Source organism: Mus musculus, chromosome 4 (genome assembly GCF_000001635.26).
Source record: "Mus musculus strain C57BL/6J chromosome 4, GRCm38.p6 C57BL/6J".
Classification (NCBI taxonomy): Eukaryota; Metazoa; Chordata; class Mammalia; order Rodentia; family Muridae; genus Mus; species Mus musculus.
The window spans coordinates 115,624,153-115,650,115 of NC_000070.6; the positions used below are offsets into that span (position 1 = coordinate 115,624,153).

General features: G+C 43.5%; 1 protein-coding gene across 1 annotated transcript; it reads right to left on the reverse strand.

Moving 5' to 3' along the window:
- Positions 1–545: 545 nt before the first annotated feature.
- Cyp4b1 (cytochrome P450, family 4, subfamily b, polypeptide 1) lies at positions 546–23,569 on the reverse strand. The gene is made up of 12 exons (NM_007823.3): positions 23,356–23,569; positions 17,694–17,835; positions 17,465–17,509; positions 16,153–16,280; positions 12,112–12,236; positions 11,722–11,873; positions 11,480–11,586; positions 4,517–4,707; positions 2,655–2,788; positions 1,672–1,736; positions 1,494–1,576; positions 546–1,076 (listed from the first exon to the last, which is right to left on the reverse strand). The coding sequence occupies exons 1-12, from the start codon at positions 23,533–23,535 to the stop codon at positions 893–895; spliced, it is 1,536 nt and encodes a 511-aa protein (NP_031849.1). The 5' UTR covers positions 23,536–23,569; the 3' UTR covers positions 546–892.
- Positions 23,570–25,963: the final 2,394 nt, after the last annotated feature.

Genomic DNA, 25,963 nt, shown 5'->3' on the forward strand with positions numbered 1-25,963 from the left:
TAATGAATCATAATATTAAAACTGTGTTTTCTGATTAGTGTTGGTGGACCCTGTAAAAGGGTCATTCCTATCAAAGGGGATGTGGCCTTTCAATGGTGAAGAACCATTGCCCTAAAAACTTTACCAAGTCTCAGGGATAAAATTCCTGGCTCCTATTTCTGATCCTAGCTTCTGGTGCCCTCTTTCCATGTGGGGCTAATTCCAAGATTTGATCCTCCTAGTGTAGTGACCTTAGACATTGACCCCTAGTGACATAGGTACCCATAGCCATCAAGAAGCCGCTGCAGAGACTGCTAAGGCAGGACCTCTAAATCATATGTAGGCCCCAACCTGAACTTCACCTCAGAAGTACTTTGCATCTTCATTCCCTGCCTTATAGAAACGAGTTTCCTCTTTCCTGGGAAGCCCCCCTTTAATGTTATTGTACCACCTTCCCAAGAGTTACTGTGACTGCCCAAAGCCCTATATAACTGTGAAACACCAACACCTAGAAGTACCACAGAGACACATCCCAAGAAAGACATCCTGCCAGTAAAAACATATTTCATATTCTTTGAATTCAGTGGTGAGTATTTGCTTTTTAAAGTATTATTTATTTTGTACAGATTTAGTTTAAGCAATTTTCCTTATGTCTATTATATCCAAAATGCACACTGAGATGGCTAAATAAATGCAGTTATGAGAAATAAATGAAGTTTCTCAAGACAGGGAAACATTCAGCAAATATTTGTGGAGTGAAGGAATGAGTTTGAAAGCCCAGGCATTGAATCATTCCACACACATGTTTACAAGAGAATGTCTTCCAGGATACTCTCAATGTGCATGCTTTTATCTCACAAACCCCCCACAGGCAGGGATCCACAATGACTCCATATCCTTGCTCTCCTAAGACCTACTTTCCAGACCCAGGGCCCAGTGGCTTCAGGTAGAGGTGGATGCCATTTTTGGAGCGCAAGATCAGCTGGGGGACCTTAATGGGGATCTTTGAGGGATCTGGAGAGAATTCAAAGCGCAGCAAACAGAGGGCTGTGACCACCTTCATCTCGTTCATAGCAAACTGCTGCCCAATGCAATTCCTGCAACAAACAACACAGAGAAGCATCAAGCTGTTGGCTAACCAGAGTGATGGAGGTTAGTGTTCTTAGAGGCCCACAAAAAACAATAACGAGTTTTGGACACACAATGGCTGGTTGATTTGTTGATGTGGGCTTTAAAAACACAAATCTTAGGAGCATGGTAAAAAGTCCCAGTGGGTAGCTTCACATTGGGAGCTCTGGCTTTCAGTCTCTCACAGAATGAAAACAGCTGTCCCACCTATTTCCTAGGAACAGGAAAAAATAGCAAAAGGGCCCCCTTGTTACAGAGCACTGCAAGATGATCACACAGACACACACACACACACACACACACACACACACACACACACACACACACATGGCCTTCACTTTTCCTCCCCAGTCATGAGGGCCTGTTAATGTTGTGTCTCTACCTACCTGGGCCCTGCAGAAAAAGGCATGAAGGCAAAGGGATGCCGTCCTGTCATATTCTCAGGAGAAAAGCGCAGTGGGTCAAAGACCTAAGGAGATAGATAGGGCTTTATTAAGTACTCACCAAATCCTGGCAGAGGGTAACCCATACCCTGTCTAACCTCCAGGCCCAGAGACACTGTACCTCTGGGTCAGGCCACACAGCACTGTTCCGATGGAGGGCATAGATGTGCAGAGAGATCAGGCTGCCTGTAAGCAAAATGAGGTCTAATAACAAGGGATCATGAAGCAGCCAGGCCACCTCCACATTAGGCCTGTGTCCCCTAATGTCCCCTTATCTTGGACACCAGCCTCTGCCTGTTTGTTCACTGCCAGTGACACTGTGCTCTTGGTCACAATCAAAGTACTTTAATAATAATAATCAGCAGCAGCAGCTCCAATATCCCAGGAAGTTATTGTGCTATTAGTAATAAGAGATAATATCCATTTGATGCTTACTATGTCAGGCTCAGAGATGAACACTTATGAAGCCATTACACAGAATTGGACATGTACGTGCATTGTGTCATAGTGTATGCAAATCATCTCCCTGATCTTGTCAAGGCCACAATAGTACGACAGTAGAATAATTTAATATAGTTTTAAACAGAAGAAAATAGAGAAAGAGACAATTTTCAAGCTACAAGAACTCCTGCCAGGGCCTGACACTATTACTGAAGCTATGGAATGCTCACTAATATATATGTATAGGCATACGTATACCTATTCCTATATATATACATTTACATATGTATATGTATGTATGTGTGTGTATAATATACATATATGTGTATATATATATATACATATATATGTATATATATATATATATATATATATATCCTTGTTATTTCAATCCACAGAAAAATAAATCCATATAACTACCGTGAAACCTAAAAGGAAAATAAACTTTATATTCTTTTTATAGAAGAGGGAGTTGGAAAGTTGGATGTTTGGGGGCAGAGGCAAGTTTACCCATACACTGTGAGCCTGGTGCTTGGGGCCCAGGGCTCTGCACACAAAGCCTAAGCTCTCTCCACATGGTGTAAAGATGGTCCAGTGATACAGACAATACTAAACAGCGTCCAGAGGACTTTCATTCCACCCTCACTGTTTCCAGCAACCTACCTGCAGGTAGAGAGCGGCCATCCACAAAGGTTACTGGCTTGCTGAGCTGGCGGTACACTTGGGGTACAGGTGGGTAGAGGCGGAAGCACTCCTTCATGCACATGGTCAGGTAGGTCATCTGGGCCAGATCATCCCTGCCAGCAACACAGGACACTTAAGAACTAGGAGCAGTGTGGTCCCAGGAGAGGGTAGGCCCCATCACCAACTTCACCACCATATTGTTTTCATTTCCTATCACTACCATACTTCCAACAGAGGAGTCATAGAGGCTCCAAGTGCCTAAGTGTAATGTAACACTGGGTGGTCATGTAGACCTAGCAATATGGAAGGAGAAGGCAAGGATTCTAGAGACATTTGTGCACCCAACCCTCAAAGGCAAGGCACTTTTGTGACTTCTGTGTCATACAGGGCCTTAATAAGTAGCACAAGAACATTTCTTTAATTTCTGCTTGGCTTCCCTGTGGGCCTGGAATGGAAAAAGGTAGCCTGATTATTTTTAGTTGAATGATCCAACTAATTTCCATGAGTGAATAAAGATAAAGTCATATAAATATTCCTTTGGCTACCAGGAAGCTCAAACCCAAATGTGAGACGCAACCATCAGAACTATATATAATATCTTCTTAGAGAGCCTCAAACTCCAAATCACTCAACTCATAATTGTGACTTTTCATTTCTTGTCCTATTTTATTAAATAAGTGTCCTTGATGTTGCTTGGGATTCTGGATAAAACTAAGTGAAAATAAAATATGCATTTAATCTTTGCCTCAGACTATCTACATAATTATTTAGCCAAGAATGTACAGCTCTCTTCACCTGAGGTTTAACCTTCCTTAAAGTCAATTCAAGCCCCTCTCCTTCTCACCCCTCTACCCTCAACATCCAGACAACTTGAAGTTACTCTCCTACAGCCTTCTCTGGACTTCAAGCATGTGAGTCTGACTGTCTGAAAGCTCCCACAAGAGGAACAAACTGGCTCCTCCTCTCCTCTTCTCCCTTGCAATGTGCTCCAGATAGTACTTTGTTCATTGCTGGACCCCTTGGAAGGTTTCCAACATTCACTAAATAAACTTCAATTATGGAGACTCCGTCCTTCACATCTCTGACGCTGGAATTACAGATCAGTCCTCCTTAGGAGAACAGAAACTCCTGATGCCGATAGGCCAATTTCTGTATTCCTTCTATGTGTCCTGTACAGTGCTGGAGCCACATCAGGAACTCAGTGGGAGAAGGTGACTGTCAGGCTACAAAGGTCTACAAAGAGGAAGCAGCAAGAGAGGTCTGGGTGCGACTCCCAGACCACTCTGAAAGAAAAGTTTTCTGCTGGTGTCACATTTAGGACTTCAGGCTTGAGCTGAGGAACAAAGAAGGGGGAATCACATAGAAGTTTTTAAGTATTGGTATTTGGAAATTAGTCTCCTTTTCCATTAAAAGAAATGTGGCATCTGGGGGCTATGTGCTGGCATCCAGAGGCAGGAGGCAGGTAGCAGGCAGCAAGGGATTATTAGCTTTCTCAGCTGTCTTCTCACCTTCATCTCCTGCTTCCCCCTCTTTCTCAGTTGTCTCTGCTCTATCCAGAAACCCAGTGTGGATTCATATTCTGTCATTACGAAATTCAGCTTCTGTTGACAACTTGATGTGACACTGAAAAACCCCCATTTGGGGAGAATGAACTGGGGCAGGAGAGTACATCTATAGTTAGCCCGCAAGAAAGCTATACAACAACAATAAGAAACAAATGCTGCCAACATCACCTCCCCTCTGGAACAGCTGTGTGTTATCTTTTGTAGGCACTGGCAGAGCGGGTACAAGCTGTGCCTGGACTGAGCAAGATGGGTCAAGCTCATGCTCAGATCACTCACCACTGGAAGGAGTCCCGGTCCCCTAGGATCTCACGGACCTCCTCCCTACATCGCTGCTGGTGCATAGGATAAAGGGCCATGCAGTAGAGAAACCAAGAGATACCACTAGTGGTGGTGTCGTGGCCTTCGAACATGAATGTGTCCACTTCAGCCCGGAGGTCTGCATCTGACAACTTGATCCCACTTTCATCCTGAAAGAAGATACGATGAGAGTTAGGGATGAGAAGAATGCCCAACAGTAGCTGTTGGATACAAATCTGAGGAAGGATAAGAAAGCTATCCCAAAAGTCCCCCACACGCTCCCCCACCCACTCCCCAACCCAACCACTCCTACTTCTTGGCCCTGTCATTCCCCTGCACTGAGACATACAAAGTTTACACGAACAATGGGCCTCTCTTTCCACTGATGAATGACTAGGCCATCTTCTGATTCATATGCAGCTAGAGACACGAGCTCCAGGGGGTACTGGTTAGTTCATATTGTTGTTCCACCTATAGGGTTGCAGATCCCTTTAGCTCCTTGGGTACTTTCTCTAGCTCCTCCATTGGGGGCACTGTGATCCATCCAATAGCTGATGGTGAGCATCCACTTCTGTGTTTGCTAGACCCCGGCATAGTCTCACAAGAGAGAGCTCTATCTGGGACCTTTCAGCAAAATCTTGCTAGTGTATACAATGGTGTCAGCGTTAGGAAGCTGATTATGAGATGGATCCCCGGATGTGGAAGTCTCTAGATGGTCCATCCTTTCATCACAGCTCCAAACATTGTCTCTGCAACTCCTTCCATGGGTGTTTTGATCCCAATTTAATAAGGGCCACAGTGTCCACACTTTGGTCTTCATTCTTCTTCAGTTTCATGCATTTAGCAAATTGTATCTTATATCTTGGGTATCCTAAGTTTCTGGGCTAATATGCACTTATCATTGAGCACAGATTGTGTGAGTTCCTTTGTGATTGTGTTACCTCACTCAGGATGATATCCTCCAGGTCCATCCATTTGCCTAAAAATTTCATAAATTCATTCTTTTTAATAGCTGAGTAGTACTCCGTTGGGTAGATGTACCACATTTTTTGTATCCATTCCTCTGTTGAGGGGCATCTGAGTTCTTTCCAGCTTCTGGCTATTATAAATAAGGCTGCTATGAACATAGTGGAGCATGTGTCCTTCTTACCGGTTGGATATCTTCTGGATATATGCCCAGGAGAGGTATTGCAGGATCCTCCAGTAGTACTATGTCCAATTTTCTGAGGAACCGCCAGACTGATTTCCAGAGTGGTTGTACAAGCTTGCAATCCCACCAGCAATGAAGGAGTGTTCCTCTTTCTCCACAACCTTGACAGCATCTGCTGTCACCTGAATTTTTGATCTTAGCCATTCTGACTGGTGTGAGGTGGAATATTTTGATTTGGATTTCCCTTATGATTAAGGATGTTGAACATTATTTTCAGGTGCTTCTCAGCCATTCGGTATTCCTCAGGTGAGAATTCTTTGGTCAGTTATGAGCCGCATTTTTTAATGGGGTTATTTGGTTTTCTAGCGACCACCTTCTTGAGTTCTTTATATATATTGGATATTAGTCCCCTATCTGATTTAGGATAGGTAAAGATCCTTTCCCGATCTGTTGGTGGTCTTTTTCTCTTATTTACAGTGTCGTTTGCCTTGCAGAAGCTTTGCAATTTTATGAGGTCCCATTTATCGATTCTCGATCTTACAGCACAAGCCATTGCTGTTCTATTCAGGAATTTTTCCCCTGTGCCCATATCTCCAAGGCTTTTTCCTACTTTCTCCTCTGTAAGTTTCAGTGTCTCTGATTTTATGTGAAGTTCCTTGATCCACTTAGATTTGACTTTAGTACAAGGAGATAGGAATGGATCAATTCACATTCTTCTACATGATAACCACCAGTTGTGCCAGCACCATTTGTTGAAAATGTTGTCTTTTTTCCACTGGATGGTTTTAGCTCCCTTGTCAAAGATCAAGTGACCATAGGTGTGTGGGTTCATCTCTAGGTCTTCAATTCTATTCCATTGGTCTACTTGTCTGTCGCTATACCAGTACCATGCAGTTTTTATCACAATTGCTCTGTAGTAAAGCTTTAGGTCAGGCATGGTGATTCCACCAGAGGTTCTTTTATCCTTGAGAAGAGTTTTTGCTATCCTAGGTTTTTTGTTATTCCAGATGAATTTGCAAATTGCTCCTTCTAATTCGTTGAAGAATTGAGTTGGAATTTTGATGGGGATTGCATTGAATCTGTAGATTGCTTTTGGCAAGATAGCCATTTTTACAATGTTGATCCTGCCAATCCATGAGCATGGGAGATCTTTCTATCTTCTGAGATATTCTTTAATTTCTTTCTTCAGAGACTTGAAGTTCTTATCATACAGATCTTTTACTTCCTTAGTTAGAATCACGCCAAGGTATTTTATGTTATTTGTGACTATTGAGAAGGGTGTTGTTTCCCTAATTTCTTTCTCAGCCTGTTTATCCTTTGTGTAGAGAAAGGCCATTGACTTGTTTGAGTTAATTTTATATCCAGCTACTTCATTGAAGCTGTTTATCAGGTTTAGGAGTTCTCTGGGAGAATTTTTAGGGTCTCATATATACTATCATATCATCTGCAAAAAGTGATATTTTGACTTCATCATTTCCAAATTGTATTCCCTTGATCTCCTTTTGTTATCTAATTGCTCTGGCTAGGACTTCAAGTACTATGTTGAAGAGATAGGGAGAAAGTGGGCAGCCTTGTCTAGTCCCTGATTTTAGTGGGATTGCTTCCAGCTTCTCACCATTTACTTTGATGTTGGCTACTATTTGCTGTAGATTGCTTTTATCATGGTTAGGTATGGGCCTTGAATTCCTGATCTTTCCAAGATTTTTATCATGAATGGGTGTTGGATTTTGTCAAATGCTTTCTCTGCATCTAACGAGATGATCATTTGGTTTTTGTCTTTGAGTTTGTTTATATACTGGATTACATTGAAGGATTTTCATATATTGAACCATCCCTGCATCCCTGGGATGAAACCTACTGGTCAGGATGGATGATTGTTTTGATGTGTTCTTGGATTCGGTTTGTGAGAACTTTATTGAGTATTTTTGCATCGATATTCATAAGGGAAATTGGTCTGGAGTTCTCTATCTTTGTTGGGTCTTTTTGTGGTTTGGGTATCAGAGTAATTGTGGCTTCATAGAATGAGTTGGGTAGAGTACCTTCTACTTCTATTTTGTGGAATAGTTTGTGCAGAACTGGAATTAGATCTTCTTTGAAGGTCTGATAGAACTCTGCACTAAACCCATCTGGTCCTGGGCTTTTTTTGGCTGGGAGACTATTAATGACTGCTTCTGTTTCTTTAGGGGATACAGGACTGTTTAGATCATTAGCCAGATCTTGATTTAACTTTAGTAGCTGGTATCTGTGTAGAATCTTGTCCATTTCATCCAGGTTCTCCAGTTTTGTTGAGAATAGCTTTTGTAGAAGAATCTAATGGTGTTGTGGATTTCTTCAGGATCTGTTGCTATGTCTCCCTTTTCATTTCTGTTTTTGTTCATTAGGATGCTTTCCCTGTGCCCTCTAGTGAGTCTGGCTAAGGGTTTATCTATCTTGTTGATTTTCTCAAAGAACCAGCTCCTCCTTTGGTTGATTCTTTGAATATTTCTTCTTGTTTCCACTTGGTTGATTTCACCCCTGAGTTTGATTATTTCCTGCCATCTACTCCTCTTAGGTGAATTTGCTTCCTTTTGTTCCTGAGCTTTTAAGTGTGTTGTCAAGCTGCTAATGTGTGCTCTCTCTTGTTTCTTTTTGGGGGCACCCAGAGATATAAGTTTTCCTCTTAGAAATGCTTTCATTGTGTCCCATAAGTTTGGGTATGTTTTGGCTTCATTTTCATTAAACTCCAAAAAGTCCTTAATTCTTTCTTTATTCCTTCCTTGACCAAGGTATCATTGAGAAGAGTGTTGTTCAGTTTCCACGTGAAGGTCGGCTTTCTATTATTTATTTTGTAATTGAAGATCAGCATTAGTCCATGTGATTTGACAGGGTGCATGGGACAATTTTAATATTTTTGTATATGTTGAGGTTTTTTTGTGACCAATTATGTGGTCAGTTTTGGAGAAGGTACCATGAGGTGCTGAGAAGAGGGTATATCCTTTTGTTTTAGAATAAAATGTTCTGTGGATATCTGTTAGATCCATTTCTTTCATAACTTCTGTTAGTTTCAATGTGTCGCTGTTTAGTTTCTGTTTCCATGATCTGTCCATTGGTCAAAGTGGTGAGCTGAAGACCCCCACTATTATTGTGTCAGGTGCAATGTGTGCTTTGAGCTTTATTAAAGTTTCTTTAATGAATATGGCTGCCCTTGTATTTGGAGCATAGATATTCATAATTGAGAGTTCCTTTTGGAAGATTTTACCTTTGATGCATATGAAGTGCCCCTCCTTGTCTTTTTTGATGACTTTGGTTTGGAAGTCGATTTTATTAGATATTAGAATGGCTACTCAAGCTTGTTTTTTCAGACCATTTGCTTGGAAAATTGTTTTCCAGCCTTTCATTCTGAGGTAGTGTCTATCTTTTTCCCTAAGATGAGTTTCCTGTAAGCACCAAAATGTTGGGTCCGTTTGTGTAGCCAGTCTGTAAGTCTATGTCTTTTTATTGGGGAGTTGAGTCCATTCATATTAAGAGATAGTAAGGAAAAGTAATTGTTGCTTCCTATTATTTTTGTTGTTAAAGTTGGCATTCTGTTCTTGTGGCTGTCTTCTTTTAGGTTTGTTGAGGAATTACTTTCTTGCTTTTTCTAGGACATGGTTCCCTCCTTGAATTGGTTTTTTTCTGCTATTATCCTTTGAAGGGCGTGATTCGTGGAAAGATAATGTGTGAATTTGGTTCTGTCATGGAATACTTTCGTTTCTCCATCTAAGGTAATTGAAAGTTTGGCTGGGTATAGTAGCCTGGGCTGGCATTTGTGTTCTCTTAGTGTCTGTATTACATCCATCCAGGCTCTTCTGGCTTTCATAGTCTCTGGTGAAAAATCTGGTGTAATTCTGATAGGCTTGCCTTTATATGTTACTTGACCTTTCTCCCTTACTGCTTTTAATATTCTCTCTTTATTTAGTGCATTTGTTGTTCTGATTATTATGTGTCGGGAGGAATTTCTTTTCTGGTCCAGTCTATTTGGAGTTCTGTAGGCTTCTTGTATGTTCATTGGCATCTCTTTCTTTAGGTATGGGAAGTTTTCTTCTATAATTTTGTTGAAGATATTTGCTGGACATTTGAGCTGAAAATTTTCATTCTCATCTACTCCTATTATCTGTAGGTTTGGTCTTCTCATTGTGTCCTGGATTTCCTGGATGTTTTGAGTTAGGATCTTTTTGCATTTTCCATTTTCTTTGATTGTTGTGCCAATGTTCTCTATGGAATCTTCTGCACCTGAGATTCTCTCTTCCATCTCTTGTATTCTGTTGCTGATGCTTGCATCTATGGTTCCAGATTTCTTTCCTAGGGTTTCTATCTCCAGTGTTGCCTCACTTTGGGTTTTCTTTATTGTGTCTACTTTCCTTTTTAGGTCTTGGATGGTTTTATTCAATTCCATCACCTGTTTTGTTGTGTTTTCCTGCAATTCTTTAAGGAATTTTTGTGTTTCCTCTTTAATGTCCTCTACCTGTTAACTGTGTTCTCCTGTATTTCTTTAAGTGAGTTATTAAAGTCCTTCTTGATGTCCTCTACCATCATCATGAGATATGCTTTTAAATCCAGGTCTAGCTTTCCAGGTGTGTTGGGGTGCCCTGGACTGGGTGAAGTGGGAGTGCTGGGTTCTGATGATTGTGAGTGGTCTTGGTTTCTATTAGTAAGATTCTTACGTTTACCTTTTGCCATCTGGTAATCTCTGAAGTTAATTGTTATAGTTGTCTCTGGTTAGTGATTGTTCCTCTGGTGATTCTGTTAGCCTCTATGAGCAGACCTGGGAGACTTTCTCTCTCCTCTGAGTTTCAGTGGTCAGAGCACTCTCTGCAGGCAAGCTCTCCTCTTACAGGGAAAGTGCACAGATATCTGCTTTCGGACCTCCCTCCTAGCCCAAGATTAGGCCCAAAACAGAACCTGTCCCAGAAGCTGTGTTGCTTTGGCCTGTCACAGAAGCTGTTTGCTTCTATAGTCCACACTCTCACTTGTGCAGACTACTTTCATCAGAGTCCCGGAACCAAGATGGCTCCTGCTGATGCTGAGGCAAAGCCCTCCCAGGCCAGGCGGACACATATCCTCTGGCCGGGAAGGTGCCCAGGTGTGGTGCCCAGATGTCTGGAGCCTGAAAAGTGGCTGCCTCAAAAGCTCTGTGGCTCCCGCCTGTCCCAGAAGCTGTTAGCATTGGGAGTGCACACTCTCACCTGTGCAGACTACTTTTGGCGGACTCATGGAACCAAGATGGCTCCTACCGATGCTGAGGCCATACCAGGTCTTTCTTAACTCTGCACAGGAATTAACTTGGGTTCGGCACAAAGTTTTGTGGAATCAAAGAAGGAGGTGAGGGAGGACATAAAAGAGAGAGGAACTGGGGAGAAAGAAAAGATAGGAGGAAGGAGAGAGGGTGGAAGGGAAAGAAAAAGGAAGGGAAAAAGGAAGGAAGGGAGGGAGGGAGGGAGGAAGGAAGGAAAAAAGGAAGGAAGGAAGGAAGGAAGTAAGGAAGGAAGGAAGGAAGGAAGGAAAAGAGGGAATTGTTAAGTCTTGCCTCTGAGGTTCTGCAATGCCAAGATTGTTAGGGACCTTAGAAAACTCTGTAAGATGCTTCCATGTGATCCAGACTGCCAGTTCCCTAATGTCACAGCCCAGCCACACACATGCTGCACATTTTACCGTTGTTGATCTGTGCCTTGGGTAATACATTATACTTGCTGGGCAGGGACACTGCTTCAGGAAGAGAGCCTAAAGACTTCCCTGGCAGCAGCTGTCAGACAGGGTGGACTATGTTCACTCACCCGGGCACCCAGGAGAATGTCGAGGAAGTCCAGGTGTCTCCGCTCCTGAAGCTTTTTCTGCTCCTTCTCATCCTGCAGAGCTGCCTTCCGCTGCCTGATGACATGATCTGGACCAAGAGCATAAGTGCCGTCACTGCCTATACTGGCCCTGCATCAAGAAGGGTTCAGAGGATCCCAGAGGAATAACAAAGGCTTCCTACCTGGAGTGGAGGAATGAAGGAAGGCTTCAGGGAAAGGCCTACCTGTATGGTCATGGGCTATCTGGCAGGCCCGCAAGAAACGGCGGCCATGTGGTGTGAGCCAGTAAATGAAGTCATTATGGTACTGGAAGGAGTCGATGCGCTGCTGCATCAGCAGTGTGAGGTCACTAACTGCCAGGTAGTAGCTGTTGTCACTATACAGAAGAGAGTGGAGGGAGGGGCAGAGGCCTGAGCAGCTTTCTTTTAGGAATCCCTATCAACAGTACTTCCTGTTCCTCTTCTTGCCTCCTTAAGCCTCCTCACTAACAAAAGTGTCTCCCACCATGAGTAGGCTCTGGACATATCAAGGCAGGACCCATCTCCTCTCCAAGCAGAGACCAGGAGCCCTTCCACCTTTCTTATCTGTGAGCCTTAGGTAGAGGTGCTCCTGACCTGTGGCTTAGGCCGCTGTCTCCTTTGCCAAAGGTGCACTTCATGAGGGTGTCCAGTGCCATGTGGCCCACGTCACAGAAGATGTCAAAGCTCTTATTCTCACTAGCCTTTTTCTCCCACTTGTCCTGGAATACAGAAAGAGAGAAGAGTAATGTGGGAAAGAGTTAGGCTGCCTGGCCAGAGAAGCAGTGAGGTTAAGTACAAATCTTTCCTGCTCCGTCCTCTCCTCCAAATCCAGTCCCCAAATCTTATTCCCAGATGTGTAGCAGACTCCCTGCTGTGATCTCTCCTCACTCTCCCCAGTTCCCAAGGGACTAAGCATATCCTGATGGAATACCCTGACAAGACTATAAGGCCTCCTGTAGACCCTCTCACTTCTCCTAGCCCACCTTTTTTCCTAAGTGTCGTCTCCCAATACCTAGAAACAAGTTTTACTTTGAATCTGTCCTCGATGGAAATATCTATCAAGATTGAGAAAAAGTCCCTACTAGGTAACACACATCTACCACACCATCTTAATTACCAGAAAGAGCAAAAGAAACCAAGGACCAAAAAACCCATACAACAAAGAGAAGACCAAGTATCAGCGCCTAGAATTTCAATCTTCACAAAATAAGATACCCAGATGCCAGCATAAAAACAAAATGAATAACAGCCAGGACATGTCCTGACTAGGCCAGCTACCTTACCACAGAGAATTGCAACCTACCTGAAGCACAAGATAAAGACCTTAAAATAGCCTTAAAGAGATAACGAATAATTCCCTTAAAGAATTTTATGAAAGCACAAACAAACAATGGGAGTAAACAAACAGAACAGCCCATGTTCTGTAAGTAAAAATAGAATAAATAAAGAAACCTCAACCATGGAAAATCTGGAAATCCAACAGGAACCTCAGAGGCAACACTCACCAACAGAACACAAGAATGGAAGAAGAGATCTTAGTCATTTGAGATAAAATTGAAGAAATGGATACCTCAGACCAAAAAAAAAAAAAAAAAAAAAGTTACATCTAAAAGACTCCTGGCACAAAACATCTATGAAACCTGGGGCACTATGAAAAGACCAAATCTAATAGTAATAGGAATAGAGAAAGGAGAAGAAATGCAGGGCAAAGGCACAGAAAATATTTTAGAAGAAAATTTCTCTAACCTTATAAAGAAGACTCTTATAAAGATACAAAAAAGATATAGAGACCAAATGGATTAACCAGAAAAGAAATTCCCTTGGCACATAATCAAAATGCTGTATTACAGAACAAAAAAATACTAATAGCTGCAAGTGGAAAAGACTAAGTAATTTATAAAGGCAGACCTGTTAAAATAACACTAGATATCTTAGTGAAGACTCTAAAAGCCAAATGGCCTTGGCTAGATGTTTTATATACTCTAAGGGACCACAAATGCCATCCCAGACTACTGAACCCAGCAAATCTTTCAATCATGCTAGATAAAGAAAATAGGATTCCGTGATAAAAAACAACAACAACAACAAATTTAAGCAACATATATTTACAAATCCAGCCCCATGGAAAGGAAACTCCAATCTAAAGATGCTAATTACACCAAATAAACACAAGGAATAAAGAATCCCAGACCAGAAAAATCGAAAAGATGGAGGGTGAGAAGTACATACACACATACACTCACAACAACAACAACAAAAATAGCAGGTATCAACAAACACTGTTCATTCATATCTCCAAAAGTCACTGGACTTCATTGCCCAATAAAAAACACAAAGACTATTATAATGGATCTGAAAACAGGAGTCATCCTTCTATTATATCCATAAAAAACACACCTCAATATTAAGGATAGATATCACCTCAAGGTAAGATGGAAAAAGATATTCTAAGAAAATGGACCCAAGAAACAAGCCAGTTTTTAATATCTGGCAAAACAGACTTTGGTGCAAAACTAAACAGAAGAGATAGCAAAGTACACTACATACTTATCAAAGAAAAAATCCACTATGAGGACATTTCAAAAACCAGGGCACATAAGCTTGTAAACACAAAAATACACCTTAATTCATATAGTTGGAGACTTCAATACCACACTCTCACTAATAGACAGATCATCCAGACAAAAACTAAACCTACAAATGCTGGGGTTGACTGGAGTTGCAAGTCAAATGGATCTAGCACTTGTTTCCAGAACATTTCAACCAAACACAAAAATATATTTCTTTGCAGAACCTCATGAAACATTCTCCAAAATTGGTCATAGACTCAGACACAAAGCAAGTCTCAATGGATACAGGAGAATTGAAATAACACCCTGCATATTCTCTGACCACCACAGACTAAAACTGGATATCAACAACAGAAAGCTTACAAACTCATAGAAACTGGACAACACACTGCTGAATGAAAAGTGGGCCATGATAGAAAGTAGAGACTTGAATGAATTATAGAATTGAATATAAAATTCTAGACTAGAAGGAAAATGAATTCAGAATATACCTGAAATATGGGACACAATGAAGGCTGTTCAAAGAGGCAAGTTCATAGCACTAAGTGCAGACATTTTTTAAAAATGAATAGATTTCAGACTATAACTTAACAGCATACATGAAAGTTCTAGGATGAAACAAAGAATTACACTCAAAAGGAGTAAAAGGGATCCGGGCATGGTGGCGCACACCTTAATCCTAGTACTTGGGAGGCAGAGGCAGGCAGATTTCTGAGTTCAAGGCCAGCCTGGTGTACAGAGTAAGTTCCAGGACAGCCAGGGCTATACAGAGAAACCATGTCTCAAAAACAAAACAAAACAAAACAAAACAAAACAAAACAACAACAACAAAAAAAAACAGTAAAAGGCAGGAAATAGTCAAATTCATGGCTGAAATCAACAAAATAGAAATAAATAAACAAAAAACAGCAAGAATTAATGAAACAGAGTTGGCTCTTTGAGAAAATCAGTAAGATTTGACAAGCCTTACAACAGTGGTTCTCAACCTTCGTAATGTTTTGACCCTTTAATACGGTTCTTCATGTTTTGTTGACCCCAACCATAAAATTATTTCATTGATACTTCATAACTCTAATTTTTTACCGTTATGATTTGTAATGTAAATGTCTGATACACAACCTCTGTGAACAGGTTGTTTGATTCCCAAAAGTGTGGAAGCCCACAGGTTGAAAAGTTGCCTTATCCAAATTAACTAAAGGCAAAGAGAGAACATCTAAACGAACAGTATTAGAGATGAAGGGGGCATAACAACAGACACCAAGGAAATTCAGGGAATCATGAGGACATACTATAAAAACGTATAATCCACCAGACTGGAAAATCTAAGAGACACAGATAATTTTCTCAGTACATACCATTTGCCAAAGATAAAAATCAAGATCAAATAAGAAATTTAAACAGACCTATAACCCCTGGTAATAGAAGCAGTCACTACAAGTCTACCAACCAAAACAAAACAAAACAAAACAAAACAAAACAAAAAAAAAAAAAGCCCAGAGCTTGATTTTTTTTAGTGCAGAATTCTACCAGACTTTTGAAGAAAAGTTAATAAACACCAATACTCCTCAAGTTATTGCACAAAATAGAAACAGAAGGAATATTGCCCCATTCTTCCAGCTGCAAGCACCTAAGTGAGACCTGACATTGCTCTCAGTGATGAGGGTCTAAACAGGTGTGAAAATGTAAATGAATTTGGAAGTGGAAAGTATTTTATGATACTCTGAAACATAGGCTACCTTCAAACTCTCCAGTAGGGCACTTATGGTGGCTTCCCAGAACCACATTCTATAATCAAAAAGAACCAGGTCTCCTGACAGAGACAAGCCCCAAGCTACCTCAATGCTTGGATGCCTCCACAGCATACAACAGAGAGAGGGAGGCAAAGCAGGCCTTAGGCACCATTGCTACAGGTATAGGGATGACAGGGCCTCGGGGACTCTCTCTCCAAGAGAGCACCACTTGCCTTCACCCAGGGCAAATGGGGATAGGGATGGGGATGGGGCTGGGGCTGGGGCTGGTCTGGCAGCCCACAGTGCTAGGAGCCTGCCACTGGGAGGGAACTCACCAGCATCACCCGTGTGGACTCAGCAAATATGGCCACATAGGGCTTCAGCACATCATAATGGAAGCCAGGTGTGAGCAGCTTGCGGTGCTGGAACCATTTTGGCCCTTCCAGAACCAGTAGGCCTTTTCCTGAGAAAGGAGGAGAGATGGAGGCTGTGGAGTCCAGACAATCCTACTCTACCCCTGAGAGCTGAGATCAATCACAGCCTCTGACACTCCCAAGCCTGGAACACTACATGGATGGGGGACAGGAACTACAAGACCCAGCAGAGACTCTGGTCCCCACCCCAGTCTGCTAGTATCCAACATGGAGAAGGTAGCAAATCTTAACTAAGTCAATAGTCTAGGATTGTTGCCTCCCTATTAACCAGCCCTTTCATAGCTCCCAGGAAATTGCCATGTGTTTTGGTTTTGGTTTTGTTGTTTTGTTTTTTAAAGGAAGTTGGGAGACATATATGACCTTGGGTTAAGAAGGCACAGTGAACTCGAGAGAGATGTGTCAAGAGTCCTTAATGCTCTTACACAAGACCTGGCTCAGTTCCCAGCACATACACAATACCTCCCAACCACATTTTAGTCCATTTCTCGGGCATTCAACCTGCCTCCACAGCTACCTATCCATAAGTGCCCTACATCCACAGAAACATACACACAAATAAATAGAAGTTTAAAAAGAATAAGGCCAAGTATGGTATTACACACCATTAATCCCAGCACTCAGGAGTCAGAATCAGGTGGATCTTTGTGAGTTCAAAGCCAGTCTGTTCTACATAGGCCAACTAAGGCAACATAGTAAGACCCTGTCTCAAAATTAAGTAATTAATCAATCAGTTAAAAGAAGATGACTCAATGGCACACAATATCATCAACATCAGTCCACATACTAACAGCTAAACTTGACCCATCTTCCCTGCCTAGCCTAATCTACTAATAGAAATCTGCATTCTACTCAAGTCTCTCAGATACCTTGCAGCCTCCATGGCCCTACTATTATTAGACCTTTTCTCAGACCCTTCTTCTGGAAAGCACTGCCAATATAATATCCTACAGGATCAACTCTAGGGTTTCCCCCTCTAGGAAGCCACTCTTCAAGCACACATTGCCTTGCCTCTGCTTGGGAGGAAAGTGGAATGTCCAGCAAGAATATCCACTGACAGGTAGAAGCTCTTTTATTGCTCCCCCACCTCCCCACAGAGACACTAAGCTTAGGACAGGCAGGCCAATGGAAGGGTGACCACTGTGGCAGGGCAGGATTCTGGTCACTTAGCTCAAGGGAGGGAGGAGAAGACACAGAAAGATAGACGCTTACTTACCGATCCACTGGAGGAAGAAGTCATACACATATGCAGCCTTCGGGTCTGCAGGACAAGGGGACATCAATCAAGGAGAAATAGGACATTCTCAAATGAGGCATAGTGATAAATTAGGTAGGGATGTGGTCATTCTTTTCCCAGAGTCTAGACACAAGTCCGGACCTCTCCCAACTTCATCCCTGGGGCCATTTTTCCCAGGAAACCCCACACTCTCTCCAGGGCACCTTACCCCCTCGGCTGTATACAGCTTTAGCATAGTCAGGCTCATAGATGTTCAGGAAAACAATAAATTGTCCAAGCCAGAGTGGGTGGGCATAGGGGAACTGTTCGGTCCAAGTTACCACCTTGTCCAGGCCTCCTGTCTTCTGGATCTGAAACAATAACAGAAGACAAAGACCACACATGAGCCCAGAACTCCCTACAGACTCCAGGTTTCTGGGCAGAGAAGGAAGGATATTGTCCAGACCCCCGGAACCTACTTCCATCCTCCTGTTTCATGTACATTTCTAATACCCTCTCCAGTCCCAGAGCTGCTGCTCTAAATCCAGGAATCTTTGTCTCACCCAAACCACTCCCCTCCAAGAGCCAGGAGATTATCCTACCACCAGCTGTGCCTTCTCTATAGTTCTGGCCCCAGTGTTCTACAGACTTTGCTGTAATCTCCCTGAAGAATCATCTTTCTGAATCCTGAATTCCACCCAAAAGGTTGCATTATGTGTGCAATGGCAAGGAGCAAAAATGATAAAAAATCATCTTTACCTATAGATAAAAGGAACACTCGTGGCACCTTCCTTCTTTCTGGCTGGCATCCCTGAACTTCTCCCTCCTGCCCTGTCTCTCTTCTTTTCTGCATGCACTTGAAGTGACCAAGGTAACACCATCTTGTTCTGACTTCATTTTGTATCTACTTAGATAATTCTCAACACTCTTCCCTCCCAATAGCCATGTGTGTCTTGGCAACACATTTCTGTGACTCCAAACATGACCCAGATGTATTAACCAAAATAATTGTCACGTTATGTCTAAATAACTAAATAATATTACAAGCTTACTCTGACCCTTAGCTAGCATTGACGTAATTTTGGGTTTTGTCTTTAGAAGTGCTGTACCCCTGAATTTTGGCACCAAGAAGCTCTGAAGCATTAACCTAATATTGGTTGCCACTCAAAGTAAAGAACTCTGATACTCTTAATTGGATTAATTACTCTTAATTAATTACTTAATTTGATTAAATCTTCTTAGTTGGATACTCTTGAATGGGTTGTTCCGCAGCTTGGGGTTCCTTACATTCTGCTCCTGTCTTTCCCAGCTCCAGGCAGCATTCCTGTGCCCTTCTGTAGCATCCCAACCATAGACATGAGAACTTGGCCTCAGTCACAGACTGCCATGGCCTCCCTAGAGACAGCCTTCTTCTATGAGCCCTGATTGTCCCCAGGAGCCCATTAGAGTGAAGACAGCTCTCAGCATCTGGACCCGTTTTGCAGCTGCAATCCCTCAAAATGACTGCTGACAACATTGTTCTTGTATGGGTCATGTGATTGCTGGCAAACTTCTCTGAGTTATACAACAAATGCCTCAGATTTATCCTCTAGTGCCCTAAACAAGGCTACCACTATCAGATCTGGGACAGATTGCTTTCTCACAAAGGAAGGAAACAGGAAAACAGGGCATAAAGATAAGTCACTGCACCCAGCTCCTGAGCAACCTGCCCCAACCCTTCATTTGCACCAGTGTTAAACCCAGCAGCAATGAGCAATGGGAAGGACTGCTCTCCAATAGTCTGAGTAAGTTACACTTCGGGAATCAGATCAGAATGGGACATCAATGAAGCTTAATTGAACCATGACCTTTCATAAGTGGGAACAGTGCATTCAAAGGCCAACGGAACTATCTCACATGATTGAGCCAACCAGAAATCGTGACTGAGCTTCCTTCCTGTCAACAAATCCACTCAGGCCATTCCCTAATGGATCTAAAGATCAGTTGGACAGTGTCCAAGGAGCAAATTCCCAGCTTCTCCAGTGTGAGGCAGCTACAGTGCTCTTGGGGACTGCTTGAGGATAAAATGTATCTGCGTGGGGAGAAGGCTCAGTAGGGAGAAGGACTTGCTCCCCAGGCATGAAGACCTGAGTTTGAACTCCAGCCCTCTATTTAAAAGACAGACATGGTGGTTAGCATCTGTAAGCCAAGGGTGAGATAGAAAGATGAAGGAAGGGGCTTGCTGACCTGCCTAGAATCTGTAAGCCAAGGGTGAGATAGAAAGATGGAGGGAGGGGCTTGCTGACCTGCCAGTGTTTCCAAAATGGAGAGCTCCAGGTTTAGTAAGAGATCTTCTCTAAAAAAGTGAGATATTCATAGGAGTGAACATGGGAACCCCAATGGAGGAGTTAGGGGAAGGAGTGAAGGAACCAAAGGGGTTTGCAACCCCATGGGAGGAACAAGAATATCAACCAACCAGACCCTTCCCCCCCCCCCCCCCGAACTCCCAGGAACTAAACCACCAAAGAATACCCATGGCTCCAGCTGTATATGTGGCAGAGGATGGCCTTGTCTGGCATCAAAAGGAGGGGAAGCCCTGGGTCCTGAGAAGGCTTGATGCCACTGTGTAGGGCACAGGGACAGGAGTGGGGTGGGAAGCACCCTCATGGAGGCAGGAGGAGGGAGTGGAGTGGAGGGTTTTCAGGGGCGAAAACTGGGAGGGGGGACAACATTAGAAATGTAAATAAACAAAATAACCAATAAATATTGAAACACTGATCAGCGGTTAAGAGCTATACCGCTCTTGTGAAAGACACAGCTCCCAGCACCCACAGGGGTCTGCCTATAACCTCCTGCAATCTAACTCCTGGGAATTTGACACCCTTTTCTAAACTCTGACAGCACTTACACTCACATGTGCACATCCCCACACTACACCCACATACACACCAACACACACTTAGGCAGTTTAATTCTTAAAAATCTTTCTAAGAGACTGGATTGTTGGCTCTGCAGTTAAAAGTACTGCCTGCTCTTGCAGAGGATCTAGGTTCTGTTCCCATCACCCACATAGTGGCTCACAACCATTTGCAAGGTCCAGGGTCCCTGAGACCCTCTTCTGGCCTCTGTGAGCACCAGACTCACATGTGATACACAGGTGTATATGAAGAAAAAAACCCATATAAATAAAATTAAGTGAGTTTTCTAATCTTCTCAAAAATGAATATGTAAGGTAGAGAGCCATAGAAGACACCCAATATCTGGTTTACACACACACACACACACACACACACACACACACACACACACACACACACGATCATCTACAGATGAGACAGAGGTGAATGGTTAGAAACACCAACAACTGGGGGTAGAAGACAGGGACTCCTCTTCCACAACATGCTAGGTCCCAAAACAAGAGCTCAGGTATCTCCAGTATGATACCTAAACTCCTTCTCAGTTCAGTTATTTTTGGACTGTCCAGATTCTTAACAAGATCTCTCGGTCCCTGAACTGAATGGCACCTGCCAGGAACCCTTCCTATGGGTCTGTGTAGTGCCCTCTGAGGCCACTCAGGGAAGTCTTGTGGGGATCACCTTAGTAGCTCTCCTTCTGCGCGGGCTATCCCTTGGTGTTCTTGTGTGTCTAGTGTCAGTCATCCTGACCCTTTAAAGTACTCTTCCTACCACTTACAAGACAATTAGGGCCCAGAATGCATGAGGAGTCCCTAGTTCAGCTTTGACTTGAATCCTGAACCAATATGTGTCCTTAAGTGGACACCTTAACCCCTTTGAATCTCAACTTCCCCATCTTTTCTCACACTAGGGAAACAAATCCACATCCTGCCCTTCACATTCTCAGGTTGAGGTGTGAATCCAACCATGCAGAGGTACCAAGTCCTGGAGGAATGCAATGGCACTGTGCCTGTGGTTGGTTCCCTAGGAAACTTTTATAGCCCTCAAGATCAGCTTCCCACTCCAATCTTGGCATGGCCTCCTGGTATCAAGCCAATGCCCTTCAGATAGTTATACTGGCATGAAGAAGCTGAAGCTAGGCTGTGTTCCAGGCTCTCTGTGTACTTTCAAGATAGAATAGAACACCTGGGAAGAAGAGAGCAGACAGCTCTGGCATGGAGTTGTGAGAGAATGGACTATATGCTATTAAAGCCCATTGCTTGAGGACTAACTTCCCCAATCCTGAGAAAGGCAGGTAAGCACAAAGGGGGCACAGAGAAAGGGGAATTAAAAGTCCTCCCAAATGCCTCTCATGCTCTTTTAGAATGTGACCTCACCCTTCCACACTTGGCAGAGACCCTCCCAAGTCATCCTGATCCCTCACCCCCCCTTCCCCACCATTCTCCATCTTCTGTGGACCTCTCTCCCTACAATCTAGCCTTTTGCGTTCATTCATTCAGGCATGCCTGTACTAACCCAAGTTTTGTGCTGTATCCTGAGGGCATGAGAATAAATCAGACCAAGTCCGCCACTCTCCAAAAGTCTCAAACTAGTAGAAAAGCTGTAAGATGCTAAAATTAAAAGAATGGAGCAGAAGTGGACCCCTGGGGAAGCACCTTCATCCTCCTGGGAGCAGAGAATGCTCTAGTGTCACCCAAGACATCCTCCTCCCACCCATAGTGTTCAATGGTACAGGTAAGTTCATAGGTTATCCCCAACAAGTTATCTGTAAGGAGCAAAAATCAGATTAGAGACCAAGTTCATTTCCAGTGTCAATTCCCCAGATGGAAGAAGAAAAAGGTAGAAAGAATGACACCCGCTTTTGAGACTTCATCCATGACATCCATGCCTGGGCTCCCAAACCTGCCTGTAGCTCAAAGCACACCAGAAGACTTAGTCTCGGGGTCCTAGTTCCAATCTAAAATGTTAGTCTCCAGATGTTTGGGGAGGTGTGTGGAGGATCTGTTTCTCCTGCCTGACTCTAAACCCTTATCTTGTGTTTAGAAGGTCTGGATCCCCAAGACAAGAGGAGTTCCTGAGACTGGATGCTAAGGTGAACCCCTCCTGAGCTGCCTTAACAGGAGACCCAACCAGGACCTGAACCTGGGGAACCGCCAGAGTTCCTCAGCCAGACAAAGGAAAGAGAAAAGGTACCTCCCAGCTTTGGGGGTACCAACCTCTCAGACACGCTGGGATGCATCAGAAGACAGCACTTTCCTCTGTTTTTACTTTGAACGTCCTCTTGGTCACCAGCAATCTTTACACTGCATAGAGCAGGACACTTCGTGACTGCCTAGTTGTCGGGTCAAACTTTGAGGATGTAATTTCTCCCGGGTGTGATCTATCAACAAGCCTCCACACCGACTTGCATTCTGTTCCTCAAAATAATGGGCCTGACGTGGTGGCGCGCATGCCTTTAATCCCAGCACTCGGGAGGCAGAGGCAGGCGGATTTCTGAGTTCGAGGCCAGCCTGGTCTACAAAGTGAGTTCCAGGACAGCCAGGGCTACACAGAGAAACCCTGTCTCAAAAAAACCGAAAAACCAAATAAATAAATAAATAAATAAATAAATAAATAAATAAATAAATAAATGAATGAATGAATGAATGGAACGCATCTCAGGCTTTCTTAAGCTGCCACTTTGAAATGTTGTGTTGCTTCTGAAGCCAGCTTGAAAGTCAGGGGTGGGAAAGCTGACTAGGAGCCGTGGTTCCAGGCCTCAGCCTCTTGTCTAAATTGATGACCTCCCTTCCCCAACTCCCCCATATCCCCACATACCTCAAGGGCATCTCCCATATCCCCACATACCTCAAGGGCATCTCCCATATCCCCACATACCTCAAGGGCATCTCCCATATCCCCACATACCTCAAGGGCATCTCCCATATCCCCACATACCTCAAGGGCATCTCCCATATCCCCACATACCTCAAGGGCATCTCCCATATCCCCACATACCTCAAGGGCATGACCAAAAAGCCAGTGCTTGGGGGGCCCTGGGAAGCTGTCCAAAGCCCTGGCCAGCTTCTGCCTCCGAAACAGCAGGCTGAGGAGCTTCAGGACGGTTACCATCAGGATCACTACAGAAGCCCACAGGCCGAGGCGGGAAAGGCTTGGAGAGAGAAAGCTGAGCGCCATGGCTAAACTCGCAGGACCCAGGCTCCAACTGCCTCCAGATGCCCCCCTCTGGATTGTCTTATACTCTGGATACGGGCACTGAGCCAGTCCCCACCTCCTTTGCCACACCCAACAGCTAGCAGCAGCTTAAACTGGGCCGAGTGCCATAGGGCGGAGATAGCTGCCTCAAAGCTCATAGGCACCAAAGGACAGAGTATGATTCAAAATGTAGCTTCATAGAAACCAGACCTAACAGAAACCAGATCATGAACATCCCACCTTGGTCTCTTGGAGCAGAGAACAGGGAGCAGTTCTCTGTGTGATCATTAGAATAACAACTGCCTTTCTGTTTTATCGTGTATGTTCAAGGGACTTTATACACACTATCTCACTTAAACTCCCCAAAGAGGTCATAGGTCCTCATCCTTTATCTGTGTTCCAGATAAGATCATCTGTGCTTTCTCATTAGACAGCTTCCACTGTCCCCTTGATGTGGACCCATGACAGAAATGGTACTTTTGCCTGTTTTATAATGTTCCATGTCCCCTTTTTGAGAGATTCCCCAGAAGGATAGGAGGAAAATGAACTATACCCAAAAGCATAGAACAATCTGGACAGGAATGTAGAATATACTTTCAAGATGATAAGGATTAATCATCAGATCCCTTTGGAATCGATAGAACCACTCAGGCCCAGTGATGAGTAGAGAAATACTCAGTTTCCCAGAAAGGCTGTGATTGCTCTGAAATGCCACAGCCAAGGGTTTTCTGTTGAAGGACCCACCTTGCCAGGAAATGCCTGCTGTTTCTCCCTCCAAAAGAGAATTTTACCATTCATGGCAACCACAGAGCACATTTACCACCAATGTTTGGGTAAAGGTCTTTGATTTAAGCCTCCTTTCAGAAAGGTAGATGGGGTCGCAAAGCATGAAACATGATCTGGCATGGCATGCGTAAATTAACAACAAGAATCCCGTCAATACTCTTTCGTGAAGGGACAAGAACACTGTTCCCACAAACTGGTTGGACCTGCATTTGCTAGATATAACATTGGCAAAGGGAACTGTGCCCCAAGCTCTTTCTTTTTCCACTTTCCAGCCTCCTACTGGTGTGCCCCATAGTCATCCAAATCAGAAAGGAGGTAGTGAGGACCTAAAGGAGGGTCAATCTGTGGGAGTTAGATTTTCAGCAGTGACAGAAAAACAAAGACTGAGTATTGTACAGAGGTGACAGGGCCAAACCAGCACACAGATGGGCTTGGAACTCCAGCAGCAGGTCCTGACTCAGAAAATGGTGAGTTGCCAACCTGGCTTTGTAGTCCCTTCTGGCAGAGGAGACCTGGAGGATAGCATAACAGACCCACCCACAGGCCGAGAAACAAGAGATAATATGATGAAAGGAACTCTGAAAGCTCCTTCTTCGTTGGTTTAGCCCACTTCTGAAAATCCATATCCATCCCAATGAAAATGCAGTTCACCCAGGTCAGAGAATTAGGGAACATGATAAGCTCTCTGCTGAGTTTTCACATTTTTAGAGTGAATTTGTATATCAGCATGCTGACCCCCAGGAAGTGTGATAAAGGATGTGTTTGAGGGAGGAACTAAGGGAGCTTCTCTGAAGCTTCCATCCACTGGGATTAACCTAGCTCTCCAGGCTACCATAGAAAACAGTTGCTGTGGAAAGAAGTTTGGAGATAAGCCACCATCCAGTAGTATGCTGTAATGGTATGCAACTGGGACTCAATGGCAGATTACACATCTTCTCTCAACTTTCAGTTCAATGACATCACACTAGCAGCTAGGAACTGACCATTGTAGGAACATTAACATCACAGAAATTGCAAATATTGCCATGGCTTTCTCCCCTAGGAAACCAGCTATTAAATGTTTCCCAACATGCCATTGGCCCAAATCCCAGGTTTAAAGTATTCCTTATCCAGTGGCACTTGACTAAGAAACTATTATGACTCAGGCCTGCAGGAACACTGGAGGCCCCTTTATAGAGCCTCAAAAAGGACATTTGCAAATCTAGAATTGTCACTTGTCAGAGAAAGACTAAGGCTATAAACTCAGGGAAAGCCACTGCCTTTATCCAGTAGCTCTTCTTCTCAAGGAAGCCCCCCTCCAGTGCCTTTCTCTCCTAAAAATATCGATTCTAGCCTTGATTGACACTCTTCTTGACTGTGTGCACTTTTTTCTTTCAAATGCTTTCAATCTGTCACATTCCAGAGACCAAGTGTGCCTTTCCCTTGCTTTGCACAGAACAGAAAGGCACACAGTGGGGTGACAACCATATTCATGAAACAACCTCAAAAAGCTGCACTGTGATGTAGAAGTGGAGACAACAGGGTCAACGGCCACTCACAACATGATCATGTTTTGTGTGGTGTGGTGTGGTGTGGTATGTGTGTGGTGTGTGTGGTGTGGTGTGTGTGTGGTGTGGTGTGTGTG